General features: G+C 48.6%; 9 protein-coding genes across 9 annotated transcripts; 1 reads left to right on the top strand and 8 right to left on the bottom strand.

The window, feature by feature from the left end:
• Positions 1 to 363: 363 nt before the first annotated feature.
• Positions 364 to 2,211, bottom strand: N7477_003298 (uncharacterized protein; the record flags this gene model as incomplete). The annotated part of the gene is made up of 5 exons (XM_056964961.1): positions 364 to 1,198; positions 1,271 to 1,411; positions 1,477 to 1,827; positions 1,887 to 1,984; positions 2,047 to 2,211. 5 exons carry the CDS (start codon positions 2,209 to 2,211, stop codon positions 364 to 366), a joined length of 1,590 nt encoding a protein of 529 aa, XP_056824914.1.
• Positions 2,212 to 4,245: 2,034 nt separating this feature from the next.
• Positions 4,246 to 5,076, bottom strand: N7477_003297 (Ty1/Copia family ribonuclease HI; the record flags this gene model as incomplete). The annotated part of the gene is made up of 1 exon (XM_056964960.1): positions 4,246 to 5,076. The coding sequence occupies one exon, from the start codon at positions 5,074 to 5,076 to the stop codon at positions 4,246 to 4,248; it is 831 nt and encodes a 276-aa protein (XP_056824913.1).
• Positions 5,077 to 5,873: 797 nt separating this feature from the next.
• On the bottom strand, positions 5,874 to 6,329 carry N7477_003296 (uncharacterized protein; the record flags this gene model as incomplete). The annotated part of the gene is made up of 1 exon (XM_056964959.1): positions 5,874 to 6,329. The coding sequence occupies one exon, from the start codon at positions 6,327 to 6,329 to the stop codon at positions 5,874 to 5,876; it is 456 nt and encodes a 151-aa protein (XP_056824912.1).
• Positions 6,330 to 6,356: 27 nt separating this feature from the next.
• N7477_003295 (GAG-pre-integrase domain-containing protein) lies at positions 6,357 to 6,595 on the bottom strand (the record flags this gene model as incomplete). Its single annotated transcript, XM_056964958.1, is given in 2 exon segments — positions 6,357 to 6,451; positions 6,466 to 6,595. The coding sequence occupies 2 exon segments, from the start codon at positions 6,593 to 6,595 to the stop codon at positions 6,357 to 6,359; spliced, it is 225 nt and encodes a 74-aa protein (XP_056824911.1).
• Positions 6,596 to 6,719: 124 nt separating this feature from the next.
• N7477_003294 (uncharacterized protein) lies at positions 6,720 to 8,096 on the bottom strand (the record flags this gene model as incomplete). The annotated part of the gene is made up of 2 exons (XM_056964957.1): positions 6,720 to 7,467; positions 7,951 to 8,096. 2 exons carry the CDS (start codon positions 8,094 to 8,096, stop codon positions 6,720 to 6,722), a joined length of 894 nt encoding a protein of 297 aa, XP_056824910.1.
• A 69-nt stretch (positions 8,097 to 8,165) lies between these two features.
• On the bottom strand, positions 8,166 to 8,768 carry N7477_003293 (uncharacterized protein; the record flags this gene model as incomplete). Its single annotated transcript, XM_056964956.1, has 1 exon — positions 8,166 to 8,768. One exon carries the CDS (start codon positions 8,766 to 8,768, stop codon positions 8,166 to 8,168), a length of 603 nt encoding a protein of 200 aa, XP_056824909.1.
• A 2,011-nt stretch (positions 8,769 to 10,779) lies between these two features.
• N7477_003292 (uncharacterized protein) lies at positions 10,780 to 12,295 on the top strand (the record flags this gene model as incomplete). The annotated part of the gene is made up of 3 exons (XM_056964955.1): positions 10,780 to 11,257; positions 11,323 to 12,073; positions 12,127 to 12,295. The coding sequence occupies 3 exons, from the start codon at positions 10,780 to 10,782 to the stop codon at positions 12,293 to 12,295; spliced, it is 1,398 nt and encodes a 465-aa protein (XP_056824908.1).
• Positions 12,296 to 12,584: 289 nt separating this feature from the next.
• N7477_003291 (pyrroline-5-carboxylate reductase family protein) lies at positions 12,585 to 13,475 on the bottom strand (the record flags this gene model as incomplete). The annotated part of the gene is made up of 1 exon (XM_056964954.1): positions 12,585 to 13,475. One exon carries the CDS (start codon positions 13,473 to 13,475, stop codon positions 12,585 to 12,587), a length of 891 nt encoding a protein of 296 aa, XP_056824907.1.
• A 280-nt stretch (positions 13,476 to 13,755) lies between these two features.
• N7477_003290 (ankyrin repeat domain-containing protein) lies at positions 13,756 to 14,931 on the bottom strand (the record flags this gene model as incomplete). Its single annotated transcript, XM_056964953.1, has 1 exon — positions 13,756 to 14,931. One exon carries the CDS (start codon positions 14,929 to 14,931, stop codon positions 13,756 to 13,758), a length of 1,176 nt encoding a protein of 391 aa, XP_056824906.1.
• Between the last annotated feature and the right edge of the window lie 331 nt (positions 14,932 to 15,262).

Below are 15,262 nucleotides of genomic sequence, written 5' to 3'. Positions count from 1 at the left end.
CGACCGTCACTTCTGTGGATACCTGCAAGCTCCAGTGGATATGTATGGAACATTTTCAAGAAAGCATTGAGATGGAGATCAATTCTTGCTTCGATCTAGCATACGACCACTGGTCAATGGGCTCGCAGTATAGTATGCACCAGAGATCACTGACTGCTCTGGGCAGCAACACCGACCTTGAACGCTTGGATGTAGATTCCCAAGCCATAAAATAAAGATTAGGGCGCTGTGTAGGGCCACGAAAGTGTCCTGGATCTTTAAAGCCTATCCTACCTACCTTGGGGTTCGAGCCGATTACTACTAGTAGTTACTAGTGGCTGACTCGCGATCCCGCGAGTAACAGGATGTATGTAGTGCTTGTAATCACAATCTTCCGATTGCTGCAAGACGATCAGCACCAGTGGTCTCAGCAAGATTAGCAAGCTCCATCTCATGAATCTGCATGCGGTCTTCTTCACTCCATCCCTCACGATCATCTTTCACCAGTCTAACAAACCCGACATCCAATATGAGGCCTAGAATACTAATTGCAACACCAAAGTAGAGTGCCGATCGGTAGCCCAAGACCTGGCTTCCCGAACTTTTGGTGATTTGAACCTCTATAGTGGAAGCGAACCCCAATCCAAGACTATTCCCGTAGAGATTCAATGTGCCAATAATAGAGCCTGCGATACCTTGCTGGTGTCGGCGAACAGAATTACTAGCAATGATCTGTCCAGCGGTATACACCAAGTCAGGACAGAAAGCAAAGAACACAACAGAGGGGAAAATCTGGGCCCAGTAGCTTTGATGAAGCGGAACAGTCGCCATCAGTGCATTCGAAGCCAAGATCGTGCAGGTTCCAATTGCTAAAATCCACTGGGCTGACACGCGAGGAACCAGCCAAGCAGCAAGACAGGCGGCTGCCGTGGCACAGATGACGAACGGGGTCCATCCAACTGCAAATTGAAGGGGAGTCCACTTCCAAACCTCTTGCAACCACAGGACTTGGTACCAGATCAGAGTTCCGACTGCCATATAGTTGAGAAGCACAACAAGGATAACGACAAGGAAGCATGGTGCTTTGAAAATCTCAAGCGGCATAATTGGATAGGCAGTATATCGCTTTTCCCAGACAAGAAATGCACAGAAGAGAAAGATCGATAGGATGAGGAGGGCAACCTCGTAGGGTGTTTGCCATCCGACACTAGGAGCTTGACTATAATCACCGTGACCCTGTTAGCTAATCTCACTTCAGGGTAGTATAGCTGTGGGATGTAACCAAACCTACTTCCAAACAAAGTTAAATAGAACCAATGAGCCAACACCTAGAGCAGAACCCACAACGTCTATCTTGCCATGCTGGTCAACTGGAGTCTCGCAAGAGCTGAGTGCCCAAATGGCAAGGGAAGTGACAACACCGAGACCGGCTCTGGAATAGTAGAAGAATCAGCATGGCAGAGCGTTCAAATCTGGGATCAACAAATCTTGACTAACATAAACACAAAAAACCACTTCCATTCTGCTTTCTCCATGAATGCACCGAGGAACAATGCCCCGAAATAACCACCTATGGGCGCAGATGCAGCAAAGAAACTCAGACTGAGGTTTCGCACACGACCAGGAGGGTTGGTGCTCGAGATCATGGCTACTGCATTGGGCATGATAAAGGCACCCCCTAAGCCTCCAAGAGCTCGCATTATGACGAAAGCAAAAAAGGTATGGTTACAAAAGGCACTGGCTAATGTGGTAATGCTGAGCCATGCACCGCCAGCGAGCAGAAGCTCTCTGTGTCCATAGACATCTCCCAGTCGACCACTGATCAGAACCAATGTACCTTGGGTCATTCTGCAAAGCGTCAATTGTTGTCCACTTGCCATTCGAGTATCGCATTGGTGAAGTCTTACGGATAACTTGCTCCAATCCAAGAGGCGTATGTTTTGTCAACTCCCATGGATTGACTCAGTCGACTACCACCAGCAATGCCGGCAAAATTGACAGTCATCTGGCGAAGCCTTATTCAGCCTTTGAGTTCCCAAGTGAACGGGAACCTCATGATTCACACACCTGGACAAGATTTGCTAAGACGAGCAACGTAGTAATTGCAACCCTGCGGGACTTGGTGTTCCTTGATGATGAGAGTTGTTCAAACACTGGTTGACCTGCTGGGGGAGTAGGTAACCCCTGGGATGAACCATTCCTTAGTGGTCGGGCTTGTCCCTCAGCAGACATTATTGGAAACGACTGCTCAGGTGAAGGTGGGATGACGGGGCGTAGATAGAAAGAATCATCGTACTCCACACCTTTTTCTGATTTCATTGTAGCCATAATGCAGGATAAGAAATCTGTTCCTATGAAAGGTGGAGAGGTGCGGGTTCATTAGAGCTGGGCAATTGCGGGGAAGGCCTCAAGTCCTTAGGGTCGTATCTGAGAAGAGATTTCATTTTTGATTGAAGTGCAGGTGACTCGTTGCATGTGCATAGCTCCACCGTGCGGGCATTGACCCCGTCTAAGCTGACTAGACAAATCTCAGGTACCGTGGCAGGACTGAGATGACCGTAGCCTTCTGCTTGCGTAGTCATGGGAAGAAGGAGATATGGTATTGACTTGTTGAGAAGATAGAACCTTAAAGTTGAAAGCCAAGAGCATAGAAAAATCGTTGCTCAACCTTCTTTTATGGGTATTTCACGGAGAAATGTCACCCCAGTAGAAAGTACACCCAATGCCACGGCAGTAGAGGATTTCTAATCGTAGAGACCGCCGCAGCGTGGGAGTCCGAGGTCAGACTGCTGAGCTTTTCTTGTGGCAACTTCTTCTCAAGGAAATGGAGAGCCATGGAATGGGAATAAGCGGCACGAGTAATCATAGGCGTACAATTATCAATGAATCAAAGGTTCTGAAGAAAGGTTTGTAGCAGCTTGTGGAAGACCATTGAAAGGTCGATCCTTGAAACACCAGCAGTCTCGTATTCCGATAGATTGGTGTCCGGAATCTCATCATACTATGTGAAAAACCAGTGAAATGGGTCAAGTCAAAAATTTGGATAAATAGCCCGGCGCAAGTATCCTGCTGATTCTGAGATGCGGGCAATCGAAGGAGCGTTCGTGAATCGGCCTCAAGATGTGAGACGAAATTTTTACCTAAATAATCCTCCCAAGATTTCTCAATCTCTTGAATGCTACTATGATGCCTCTCCTGAACATACTATGAGTTGCTGCCGGTTCAATGGACAGAAAGCGATCCAGATAATACTGGAATGTGTGGGGCATTTTATCAGCCACTCTCAGTCGATATTCGGTCATAGCCTCGGCGAAGTTAGTTAGGACAAAAATCCAGGGTTTGCGGACTATCAGGCACAGGTCTGCCAGAACTGTGCCTGGCTTCTGGAAGCAATTACCAATGTCCCTTCCCGGCTAGCCTACAAACATAGAAACCCTGGCAATGACACAAGGAGAAGGATATCAGCCATGAATAATATTGACGAAATCCAAGCTGTCGTCTCATCTAGCGCTCTAATTTGCGCCAACCCAAAGCCGAATCTTCCAAATCTACCAGAAGCTTGAAGTAAGTCTATCTCTGAACATGAAAGAATCTACCGATCCACAGAAGTCACATCAATTCATACATTCTTCCTACACGTAAAGACCTCTTTCCATTCGCGGCAACTGTTGCAAAACTCGGTGCTTTAAACTTGTGAAGATGGAAGATGAATGATGAGAGATATGATAGATGATTATTCTAGAGATGAAGCTATGGATCTAGATATCATGGAGGCTGAGGCAAGGATGCGGTGAAGTGGGGCAGTATCCCAATTCAATGCGAACACCCCCCCTCGCGCCGAGCGGGCTCCATGATAGCTAAGAAGCTTCCTGAGGCTATTTGCAATAGCAATGCGCCTCTCCCATTGGTCGAATCAAAATGTGGTTGGAATATTAATGTTGAAGCGTGTGTAAACATGTAAAAGTGTCAGGTTTGCTGTGGAATGGATGCCAGTCCCAATTGCTTCACAAACCGCTGAAAAAGGGTCGTTGGAAGTGGTTTGGTGAGGCCATCAGCAGCCTGCTCTGCGGTGGGGACGTACTGAAAGAGGCAATCATTGGATGCAGCCTTCTCCCGCACATAATGATATTTGACATCAATATGCTTTGAGCGGGTGGTGAATTTGTCCGATGATGCGAGGGCAATAGTGCCCTGATTATCCTCATGAATGACAGTCGGCCTTGGAACGAGGGCTTGATGGCCCAGTTCGGTAAGCATGAGCTGAATCTAGGATAGATCCTGGCAACAGAGGCATGCCGCAACGTATTCAGCCTCCGTGGAAGAGAGGGTGACAAGGGTTTGCCTCTTTGATTGCCAGATGATTGCGGCGCCGGCTAATATGAAGGCATAGCCGGTGGTCGAGAGCCGATTATCGTCGTGCGGGCTTGCCCATGAGGCATCCACGTAGGCGAATAAGGCGAGACCAACCGCAGGATAGTGAGAAAAATGAAGGCATAGACTTTTGGAGCCTTTTAGATACCGATAGACACGTTTGATAGCCTGGAAGTGCAGGGAAGATGGATTGTGTGAATATTTCGCAAGCTTGCAGACTGCCCAGGAGATATCAGGCCTGGTGGACACTACCACCCACACGAGCGAACTAACTTGTTCTTGGTAAAGCTGTACCATTTGTGGGGTGGCTTGGGCACCGGAATCGTAAGGGGAAAGAACCTCTTTATTATTAAAAGGCGTCTGAATGGGTTTAACAGAAGAAAAGGTGAAGCGAGACAAAATCTTGTCGATATAGGCTTCCTGCGAGAGATAGACGTCGCCGGCGAGGTGCACGATGTCTATTGCCAGGAAACGTTTCATAACACCATTGTCCGTGAGCTGGAAGTGCCTCGAAAGGATAACCTTCAGTAGCTCAATGGAACCAGTCCCCTTTGGGGATAGAAGAAGTATATCGTCTATATAGACGAGGATATGGATACGTTTGCCCGCATGGATGAAAACAGAGTGGTCAGCATGGGTGCGCGTGAAGCTAAGAGATAGAAGAACGCCTTTGAGGGTGTTATACCACTTAAGAGGAGCCTGGCGTAGGCCGTAAAGGCTACGCATAAGAAGACTAACTTTGCCTGGGTGGTCGTCCTTCACAATCTCAGGAAGTTCGATTTAAATAGACTCCTTTAGGTCTGTATTGAGAAATGCAGCCACGATATCAACATGATAGCAATCCCATGAATAAGCTGCATATAAAGCCATAAAGACCTTGAAGCTCATAGGACGGGCGGTGACGGCGTAGATATCGAGGAAATCCCGGCCTAGAACTTGTTGGAAGCCACGAACTACTAACCTAGCCTTATATATGCCGTTATCCTTGATGCGGAAGACCTAGCGTAAGGTGAGGGGCTTTCTGTTGCGTTCGCGGTCGATAATGCGCTATGTTCCATTGTCTGTATGATTTTTTAATTCCTTGTGTGCAGCCTGAAGCCATTTAGCCTTATCGGGGCAAGTCATGGCCTCAGTCCAAGTGTCCGGGGTGTAAGGGTCGCCGGGGGGAGAGGGCAATAACTTATCGACCGCAGGAAGAACGGCATGCGCCATAAGGATAGAAGATCCTTCTACCTGAAGCTCATAAGTTTTAAGGGTATGCTTCGCTGCAAGGCGTTCCGACCGGCGAATAAAAACATCCGGATGGGGTGGAACGACTGGTGAAATAGCCTGTGGAATAGGGTCCGAAGGGTGCAAAGACACTTTATCCTAATCATGAAGGGTCGATGTAGGACCAAAGGATACAGTATCTAAGGCCTTATTATTCACATCTAAGCCCACCCGTACGGGAATAGGTGGTGGTGCCTACAAATCCCGTACGCCCCCCCCCCTTCAATTTGTGCCTCCACTCCTTTATATCTGTGTTAAAGGTGTCTGAAAAGACTATCGCTGATTGGTGGGAGGTAAGGATTAAGCTCGGGAGCACTGGAAGGACGGTCGCGAGGGCTTGCGGGAGGGGAATATCTAGCCTTATTTCGGCGAAAAGTGTCAGTATAGTCAATGAATTCATCGTCCTGGTGGTCCGCGAAGCCTTCAATTCGGTCGATATCGAAGGTTTGGTCAGTATAATAATCGTCGGCAAATGGAAGAAACTTAGCAGGGGCGAAGCGACGTCGCTGGCGCTCCATCTCGTCCATATTCATGGCCTGATCAGGCGAGGGCTTGTGGATTGCATCCAGATCATACGACGGCTTCGGTAGATCAGTGGGTGGCAATTCCTGGAAGATAATATCGCGAGAGATGACGATCTTCTTGGTTTTGATGTTATACAGACGGTAAATGCTATCGGTCTGGTAAGCAAGCAGGCGGGCTTCGGCCATGTGTGGATGAAGCTTGGTTTCACGGCGCTACGAGGGAATGAGATACCAGGCTTGATAGCCTAAGGCACGAAGGTTGGAAACGTTGGGTTGACGTCCATGCAATGCCTCGTACGGAGTTATCTCTATCTTGGAATACCAGAGACGGTTAAGGGTGTAGTTAACGCCCTGAATGAGTTCTCCCCATAGATATCGCGGTAACTGGTGCTCGGTGAGTACCGTAACAAGTGGTTCGACGAGCTAGCGGTTTTTAATCTCGGAGATGCCATTCAATTAATAGGCATACGGCGGTGAGGTATCCTAGGTAGTCCCCTTGGACTTAAGATAGGCTTATAATGGACTAATAAATTTCTTGGCCCAATCTCTATGCACTGACTTAACTTGGTAGCCAAACTAGGTAAGAAGGTAGCTTTCGACGACCTGGTAGCATTTAATAACGTCTGTATGGGCCTTTATAAGGAAGATCCAGCAGAAACGGGACGCCTTATCGGTGATAGACATAAAATAGGTCTCGCCTTCCTTAGTGGCAATGGAAATAGGTCCCCAGACGTCAATATGCAGAGAGTCGCCTAGACGGACGCGGATAGATTTATTGTCGCCATACGGAAGTTGGTGACCTTTGCCAGCGAGGCATAGAGGACATAGAGTCTTCAGGGCGGAGCCTTTGATCAATTTGATGCCTTCCGCGAAGGCAGGCATACGGCGAACGCGCTGTTCGCCTGCATAACAGAAACGTCGATGTGCGAGGTCTATAGAGATAGGTTTAACCTCTATAGGCATGGCTCGCACCACTGAAGCCGTGGCGGACGTCGTGAAGGTTGCGGAAGTATAGAAGGTCTCTAATTGGTGCTTCGAATCAGTTCGCAACCAGTAAAGATCATTGTCGGCGTCTCCATAGCCCACGACCTCACCGGAGCTAACCTTTGTAAGGGTTGCATAGTCAGAGAGCGTGCAGGCAATGCTATCGTCGCGGAATATGGTGCGACACGATATGAGGGAATTCTCGAGGTCCTCGGCGTGCCAGACGTTCTTCAAGATAATAGAACTGATGATCTGGCCGTCCTTGCCGAGCGTGGTCAGATTGACGGTGCTTAGGCCCTGAGTGTAGAAGCGTTTCCCATTTGCAGCCTTCACGGGGACTCTGCATAGGGAATATTCGATAAAAGCGTGACGGTTTGGCGTTATATGGTGTGAAGCGCCCGAATCTAGTATCTAACGAAGTGGATTGAGACTAGTATTCGCCGTGGAGATTATGGAGATGTCGATAGAATCGATCTGGACATTAGCAGTGTTAATAAATATATCCTCAGGGCTTATTAGAAGCTCCACAGTCGCCTTGGCCGTGGTGGTGCCCTTATTGAAGGACTTGCTAGCGTTTACGGGATTGAGGAAGCATTGCTCGGAGGAATGTGCCGACTTTCTGTTGTGGAAGGTGCAAAACCACTTACTTCGGCTACCCCCCTGATTGTTGGAAGTCTGCGAAGCTTGATGACCTTGCTGTCGGCCCGAATAGTCTTTCTGTTAGTGACCAGACTGCTGGGAGGACTGCCGAGAAGTCTGTTGCTGTGAGGACTGCTGCTGAGCACCTTTCTTTGTAGTGTTAGAAGAAAGGGTAGGATATTACTTAGTGCTATTATAGCGCTGGTCCTCAGCAGTGCCGAAGTCAGCGAAGACGTTCTCTATGAGTCTGTCGTCCTTAAGGTCGAATTTCTGGGTGCCCTGAAGCCAAACCGTAGCATTAGGGTGAAAGCCCACGGCACGGACGAACATAGAGAATTGAATGGCGACAGGAAGATACTCGTCGCCCAGTGCTTGGTCCACTTCCACGTAGGCACGCTGCTAGTTTGCCATAAACTGTGCGCTTTGCAGGCCTGGTTTGTAGACGGTAGACTTAAGCTTTGCCCACTTAGTGGCAATAGTCTGTTGTGTGGGGCGGCCGTATAGCTTTTCAATAATTCTGAAGGCTTCAGAAGTATCTTCAGTCTGTTTGACATACTGTATTAGGTCATAATCGAGGCAAGAGACGAAGATGTTAAGGACTGTAAACATAATAGCTTCCCACTCTTGAAATTCCTTGTTTGGTTTATCGTAATGCTCATATATGAAGTCCTCAAGCTCCTGAACAGATAGTGTGTCAGGGAAGATAGTGGCCGGCGGCTCATCATCCTCATAAGAGCCTGAAAGAGAGCGTGGTCGTCGTCGATACTCACGCAACGCCCTATTATTATATTCCTTTGCGATATGCTTACGAAGCGTGCGCTCGCTAGGGACAGTGCGATAAGAAGTGAATTGGGGACGATCCTCACCGATAAGGATCTCCCAGTGGCGTACACCGCGAGACTTAAGAGCTCGCTTAAGTTTGAATAGCCAGTTAGAATAGTTTTGGGAGCCTTTTAGCTTCCCCACACGGTCGGTAATCTTGCCGTAGTCGTCCGTAGCCATGGTGGCGACAGAGAGATGCAAGAGAGACCGGAGAAGGTGCCTAAATGAAGGTCTTTGATGGAAAATGCCTCTGGTCGAGGTCGTTGAATGACAAAAGGCCTTCGCACGACACTCGCGGCGGCGAGGTCGGCGACGGCGAGGTGAAAAGCACTGGTGAGGGGTGTTGGACTGTGGTTAAACAGCCTCAACAGAGCAGCGGGCTCATAACCTGTGAAGATGGAAGATGAATGATGAGAGATATGATAGATGATTATTCTAGAGATATGATAGATGATTATTCTAGAGATGAAGCTATGGATCTAGATATCATGGAGGCTGAGGCAAGGATGCGGTGAAGTGGGGCAGTATCCCAATTCAATGCGAACAAAACTTTTGAAGGAGAAAATAGAAGGGCCTTGATTCGACCTTGAAGAGATCTGGGAGGAACACACCAGATCTGAGTTTGAGTCTTGGTCTGTCGAGAATATCATGAACACCGTGGTCCAATCAACATGCTTTAATTCTTTCACAAAGCACAGGAAGTATTGATCATCAGATCTATCTCGATTCTACATGAATCATTTCGACTTCACTAACGCGGATAATGCTGCTAGAGAGCTTGTTATTGGATTATGGGGATTGATTGAAGGATCTATGTATCTTTCAAAAGCTTTACGCGCGACAGAATGATCGGCTAGCTATGGATTTCCCTTATCACACCGAAAAAACTGAAAAAGAATTGATGATATCTGACGCATATTCTGGCATTATAGCTCTCCTTGAATCCCTCGGACTGGGAAAAACCCATGAATTCCATTCATGGAAGTGGTGATAACCGCAGTGAGCAACTTTACCATCAGCATGTCACCTGGGGCCAACTGAATCTTCTCCTCCAACTTGTCAGGTGACAGCTGAGAAGATACTCGTCGAGCATAGTGATTCTTCTAAGGTGATGTTCAGCTTCTTTGTTCCAATCAAGACAGCGGCGAAGGCCACTGTTGACAGCTGTATCACGATCGAGCTCCATACTTGACATTACCTGATTAAAAAGCTAGATGGTATCTCATAATAGACTTCATTGACAATACCTAAGGCCGGGCTATTCCATCATGATCCACAGCTCTTAAGTCCCTGTGCTGTATCGCACTAAGACTACTTTGGGTAATTTGATGCCTTTGTGCCTGATTGTCTTGACCCCAGGATACAGCACGTGACGACTTGGATTGAGCCTATTACTATTACCCGATAGCCTGTCGAGGGTTCTGCCGTCGTCAATAATTGCCGTTGATGAGATTAGCGCTTCGTTCTTTACAAAATTGTGAGATTAGTTTTTCTACGATATCAAGCATCCAATGTAGTGTCGGAATGCCGATCGGGCCGAAAATGGCTCGGGATCGAGACTAGGAATAACCTTAATCTAAATTACGTCCTCAATCCATGTAGAGTCTCAAATCACGGATACACGAGACCCAAAATCCCCAGGCTGATGTAAAAGTGATTGATAATCTATTGCCAAGATATGCCAAGCTCAATCTGCTGCCTGAAAAATAGGCGAAATATTGCAATTGCTGTGCAGACGTCCATGTACGCGGGCGAATGGTCTCAAAAGGGTATGGCGGGTCCCTTCATTACCTTATCGAAACTGTTAGCTCCCCAAATGCCAAGCTCTCTAGGACCACACAAAGAGCTCTTTTTGTTCAAACAAAAGGCGAAAATGGACTGAAAAGGATTACAAGGATCATAACGAGTAAATAATACTAGTTTGAACGAAAATAGATCGGCGTTTTCCATCGGTATCAAGAATGTCGCGTGCAAAATCTTCGGCCCCGTCCAAGTTTCGGGTGAACCCGACTTTTTACAGCAACTGTCCAGGTGTGAGCACGCAATTTCGCCCCACTGAATTGCCTATCTGCGAGTTTTCTGTCTTTGGCAGGTGCCATGTGGTTATAAATTCTTTTATGATCCATTCACTCCCTTTGACGTTGGGTAAGGAGAACAGACCGTGCAGCAGGGCTCACTATACACCCTTGCAATGTCTTCCACAGTCTCAAATCAGGAGATTGACAATGCATCGACCACGGTCGACGCGCCGCGCTACAGTCGCGTGCTGTCTATCTGGCGATCAATTCCTTTTCAGATCGCCGTCTGTAGTGGTGTCTCGTTCACGGCACCCGGTATGTGGGATGCGATGAACAACCTGGGTGCTGGTGGTGCTGCGGAGCCCTATGCGGTGTCTGCGGCGAATGCTCTTGTCTATGGCTTGTTCGCTGTTGTGTGTGTTGCGGCTGGTGCTATCAACAACCGCATTGGTCTTCGCTATGGCTTGGTCATTGGCGCGATTGGCTACCCCATCTATGGTGCTGGTCTCTACACCAACAACTACCACCCCACGACCTGGTTCATGCTCTTCGGCAGCGCGCTGTGCGGTATCTCAGCTGGATTTTTCTGGGCCGCAGAGGCTGCTATCATTATTGGATACCCTAGCCCTTCGGATCGGGCTTTCTATCTCGGTAAGATACCTAATACGATCTTGACAGATCACAATCGAATGCTGATTTCTCTTTTTGCGCAATAGCTATTTGGCAAACAGCTAAGGCCCTTGGACCTATTGTTGGTGGCGCGATCAGTCTCGGTCTGAATGCCCAGGCTTCATCACAGGGCACGATCAGCCAAGGCACCTACATTGTCTTCATCGTCATCATGTGCCTCGGTCTGCCAGCCGCGTTGTGCCTGAGCCCTGCCGAGAAGGTGCAGCGCAAAGATCGCACGTTGGTTGTGGTTCACAAGAAGGAGACCTGGTCTGCCGAATTCAAAGCTGCCTTCAAGTTGATTGCTACACGCCGTGTGCTCCTACTCCTTCCCTCTTTCTTCATCAGCTACTTCTACAATGGTTTCCTCAGCACTTGGTTGACCGACTACTTCACCGTCCGTGCTCGCGCCTTCTCATCCTTCTTCACCAACTTCGCTGGTATCTTCTCTTCATTCTTGATTGCCAGCCTGCTTGATCGGCAATCCATTTTCATCAAGACTCGCGCACGGATCGCGTTCTTGACCATCGTCTTCATTCTTACCGGAACCTGGATCTGGGCTACGGTTTTGCAATACCAGTTCTACTACGAATATCCCGAATCCCCCGTCTTTGACTGGTTCAAGGGCGGTTTCGGCAAGTCATACGCCTTGGTCTTCTTCTGGACCTTTGGCGGCCAAGCATTTCAACAATTCCTTTACTGGTTGGTGGGCCAGTATAGCACTGACATCTCGTCTCTGTCTTACCACTGCGGCATCCTGCGAGGATTCGAAGCTCTGGGTCAAACAGTTGCTTGGGCGTAAGTTTAAGCTGAAAATAGGACTAAAAGTATTCTTGCTAACATCAACGTAGCATGCAATCGCACGATGGTAACCACTTTGTCAGTATTGGCCTCAACTTCGGAATTACCCTCCTCTGCGTCATTCCTACGTGGATCGTTCTGTCGGAACTTGAGCACAGCCATGAAGTTAAAGTCGTCGCTGAAGACGGTGCGAAAACCACCGAAGAGAATGCTCCATGATGCCGCTCTTTAATGCCTTAACGCAATGCCTTAACGCCTGTATAATTATTTTCACATAGACTATACCCCGAGATACTTCAACCTTTATCTCACTTCATCTTTCAACAGATATAATATCAAACCTTTCTAATATCTTCATCAATCTATACAAACTATTGTGCTGGCGGATAAATTATGCTCTATGGGAACAATCTAAGCAATCGCTTCACTGCAATAAATTTCGTCATGCTGAGTAGTCCCACTCATTCTTCGCATCGTCTCATCTTTCATCTCATGAGATATTCTCAAATCACTTCTCCTTAGAGCCTAAAGATTTCGCCCGCTCACCAGTCACTTGAAGCGCAGATGCATACGCTGAACGAACTCCCTGTCGCTCAAGCTCCATTAGGCCTTGGATGGTACTTCCTCCAGGAGACGAGATCTCCTCGCGCAAGACAGATGGGTGATTGCCCGCCTCCAGCAGCTTCGCCAGCCCGAACAGCGTCTGTGTGACTAATTTTAAAGCAGCCTGACGATCGAGGCCACTGGCAACACTCTGATCTAACAACCCCTCAATCGCCACTGTGAACATGGCCGCCGAGCAGCCAACAAGTGACCCAATCACGTCAAACAACGATTCCGGAATTTCATGCGTCTTCCCGACATGATCGAACAGCCATCTCGTTACTCTCACGGCCTCACCATCTGAATCATCTTCCGGCGAAGAAACAACTGTCATAGATGCGTGTTCCCGGGCCGCCATATTTGGCATTGTCCTCACAACATGCACGTGGGGGTTAGCTCCACCAAGTGGTGCTTCAATGTCACTGATTGCTCGTCGGGTCATCTCCGTGGTCTTGCCGGCCAATATACTGATCAGAATCTTTCCATTCAAGGCATCTCCCATTCCTGCCGCCCCCAAGATCCCCTCCATCAGTGCGGGCTTGCATCCCAAGATCACGACGTGAGAATGCTCCGCAACTGCCAAGTTATCTCCTTGGTAAATGGTCACACGAGATAGGTGTTGCGCGAACATATTTTGAAGCCGGGAGACGGATGCTGCAGATTGGACTGAGACAAAGATCCGCTTCACGTTCCATGGCGCATTGGCTGTGGGTTCTTGGCTGAGAATCCCGGCGAGGATGGCTGTGCCCATCTGGCCACACGCAATGATGCCGAGACTGAAGCTGCGGGCTGCCATTGCAGAAATTTAATACTTTCAGCTTCTTTGGGCGACTGGGAATGATCTTGCGATGCGAGATGATGGACCAATTGTTGATGCTATTTGGCTAGACTCGCGTGTATCGCGAGGGGTAATTGTGCCGCTTCTCCGCCTCGAATTGCGGGATGTGCTACCTGTGTGTGGAGTCCTGCTCACCAATTCAACCTCTTCCCTCGATATTTTTCATGAAATCCTATTGAGATCTACTCTGCTTTACCCCCACATGCCATCTACTGGTGTGGTTTTGAGGCCGAGTCTTTCATCTACTGGCGCCTTTCTGGATCAGGAAATTCTTTGGCTTCTTCATAATGGGACGTAGGTCGCTGATCATAGACAGTGCGGTGAACCCGGCGGGAGTTCGGGCATTCACGTCTACGCCACTTGAAATGAAGAGCTCAATGAGTTTCCGAGGGTCGTCGGTAAGCGAGGGAGAATTTGCAGTGGTAACCCAGTGCAAAGGCGTCTTTCCTTCCGTGTCTTTGCAGTGCACGTTGGCTCCACGTTTGATGAGAAGTCGCGCTGACTCTATTGACCACGTACTTGCAGCGAACATGAGAGGAGTTTCTCCGAGCATGTTGGTATGGTTGACGTCGGCGCCTTGATCAAGTAGCACCCGTACCGTGGTAGCCTTGCTTGAGTGTACAGGGCTTTGGAGGGCCCAAAATAGAGGAGTCTCGTCAAGATTGTCGCACCGGTTCACATCGGCTCCAACATCACACGCCCATTTCACAACAGCTGGTTTAGCCTGCTTAGCAATATAGTGGAGAGCACTTCTCTCTTCGCCGTCTTGTGCAGAGATATTGGTACCGCATTTTACCAGTGCTTCCATATTTTCCGGACATAGATGGGAGCCAGAGTGGCATAGAGCATAAAGAAGAGGAGTCCGCTGTCTGTTGTCCGTAAGTCTCACGTCGACTCCGCAGTCCAACAAGAGCCGAGTAATTGCAATGGATTGTGCTTTATCTTTGTTCAGAAGCGCCGCAAACAACGCATTGCTTCCATCATTTTGTTTGAGATGAGGATCGGCGCCCATGTCCAAAAGCATTTGCACGGTTTCTTTGGAGGCATGCTCAGCCGCCTGCATCAGAGTTGTTTTCCCGTGGAGATCTCGAATATTCACATCACAGCCAGCATCAACTAACAATTTGACCGTGCTCGCTTCAGCTCGCAATGCTGCGGTGTGGAGCGGGTGCTGCGCTTTTGTGAAGACTGGATCCGACATGACAGCGCCTCGAGCGAGTAGCAATGCCATTTTTCTGGTATGCCAGAGACTTGTTGCAATGAACATAGGAGGGTCCATGTCAGATTTGCCACGAAAGTTGGGATCGGCCCCGTAATCCAAAAGAAGCGTCATCAGTCTAAGATCATCTTTCCCCGATCTTCGAATGGCCCCCCCCCAAGATACGGGGATCGTATCCAGCTGATCCAGGCTCATTTGGATCTGCCCCTTTGTCCAGAAGTAGCTTGACCAGACTTAAGTGCTCGTTGTCAATGGCAAGCTGGAGCGCCGGTCTTGTGGAGCGATCGCGAGGTCTGAAATTCACGTCCGCGCCGGCCTCGAGCATGTTCAGTACTCCCGATTCTGCCCCCCGTGCTGCACACCAGAGTAAAGCTCGGCCCCCGGTAGAGGCGATATCTCGCTTGCAGAGGTCAGATATCAAGAGATTGTATAGCATGTGGTTTACTTGAAGGAGATGGAACAGATCGGAGCTGCTCAGTTGATTTGCGATGAGCAGGATGATTTCCTGGGGTAAGGTCGGAAAAGG

Source organism: Penicillium maclennaniae (genome assembly GCF_028827695.1).
Source record: "Penicillium maclennaniae strain IBT 15551 chromosome Unknown utg000003l:1.0-5670915.0:1.0-5674809.0, whole genome shotgun sequence".
Classification (NCBI taxonomy): Eukaryota; Fungi; Ascomycota; class Eurotiomycetes; order Eurotiales; family Aspergillaceae; genus Penicillium; species Penicillium maclennaniae.
This window is presented reverse-complemented; position numbering and strand designations above follow the sequence as displayed.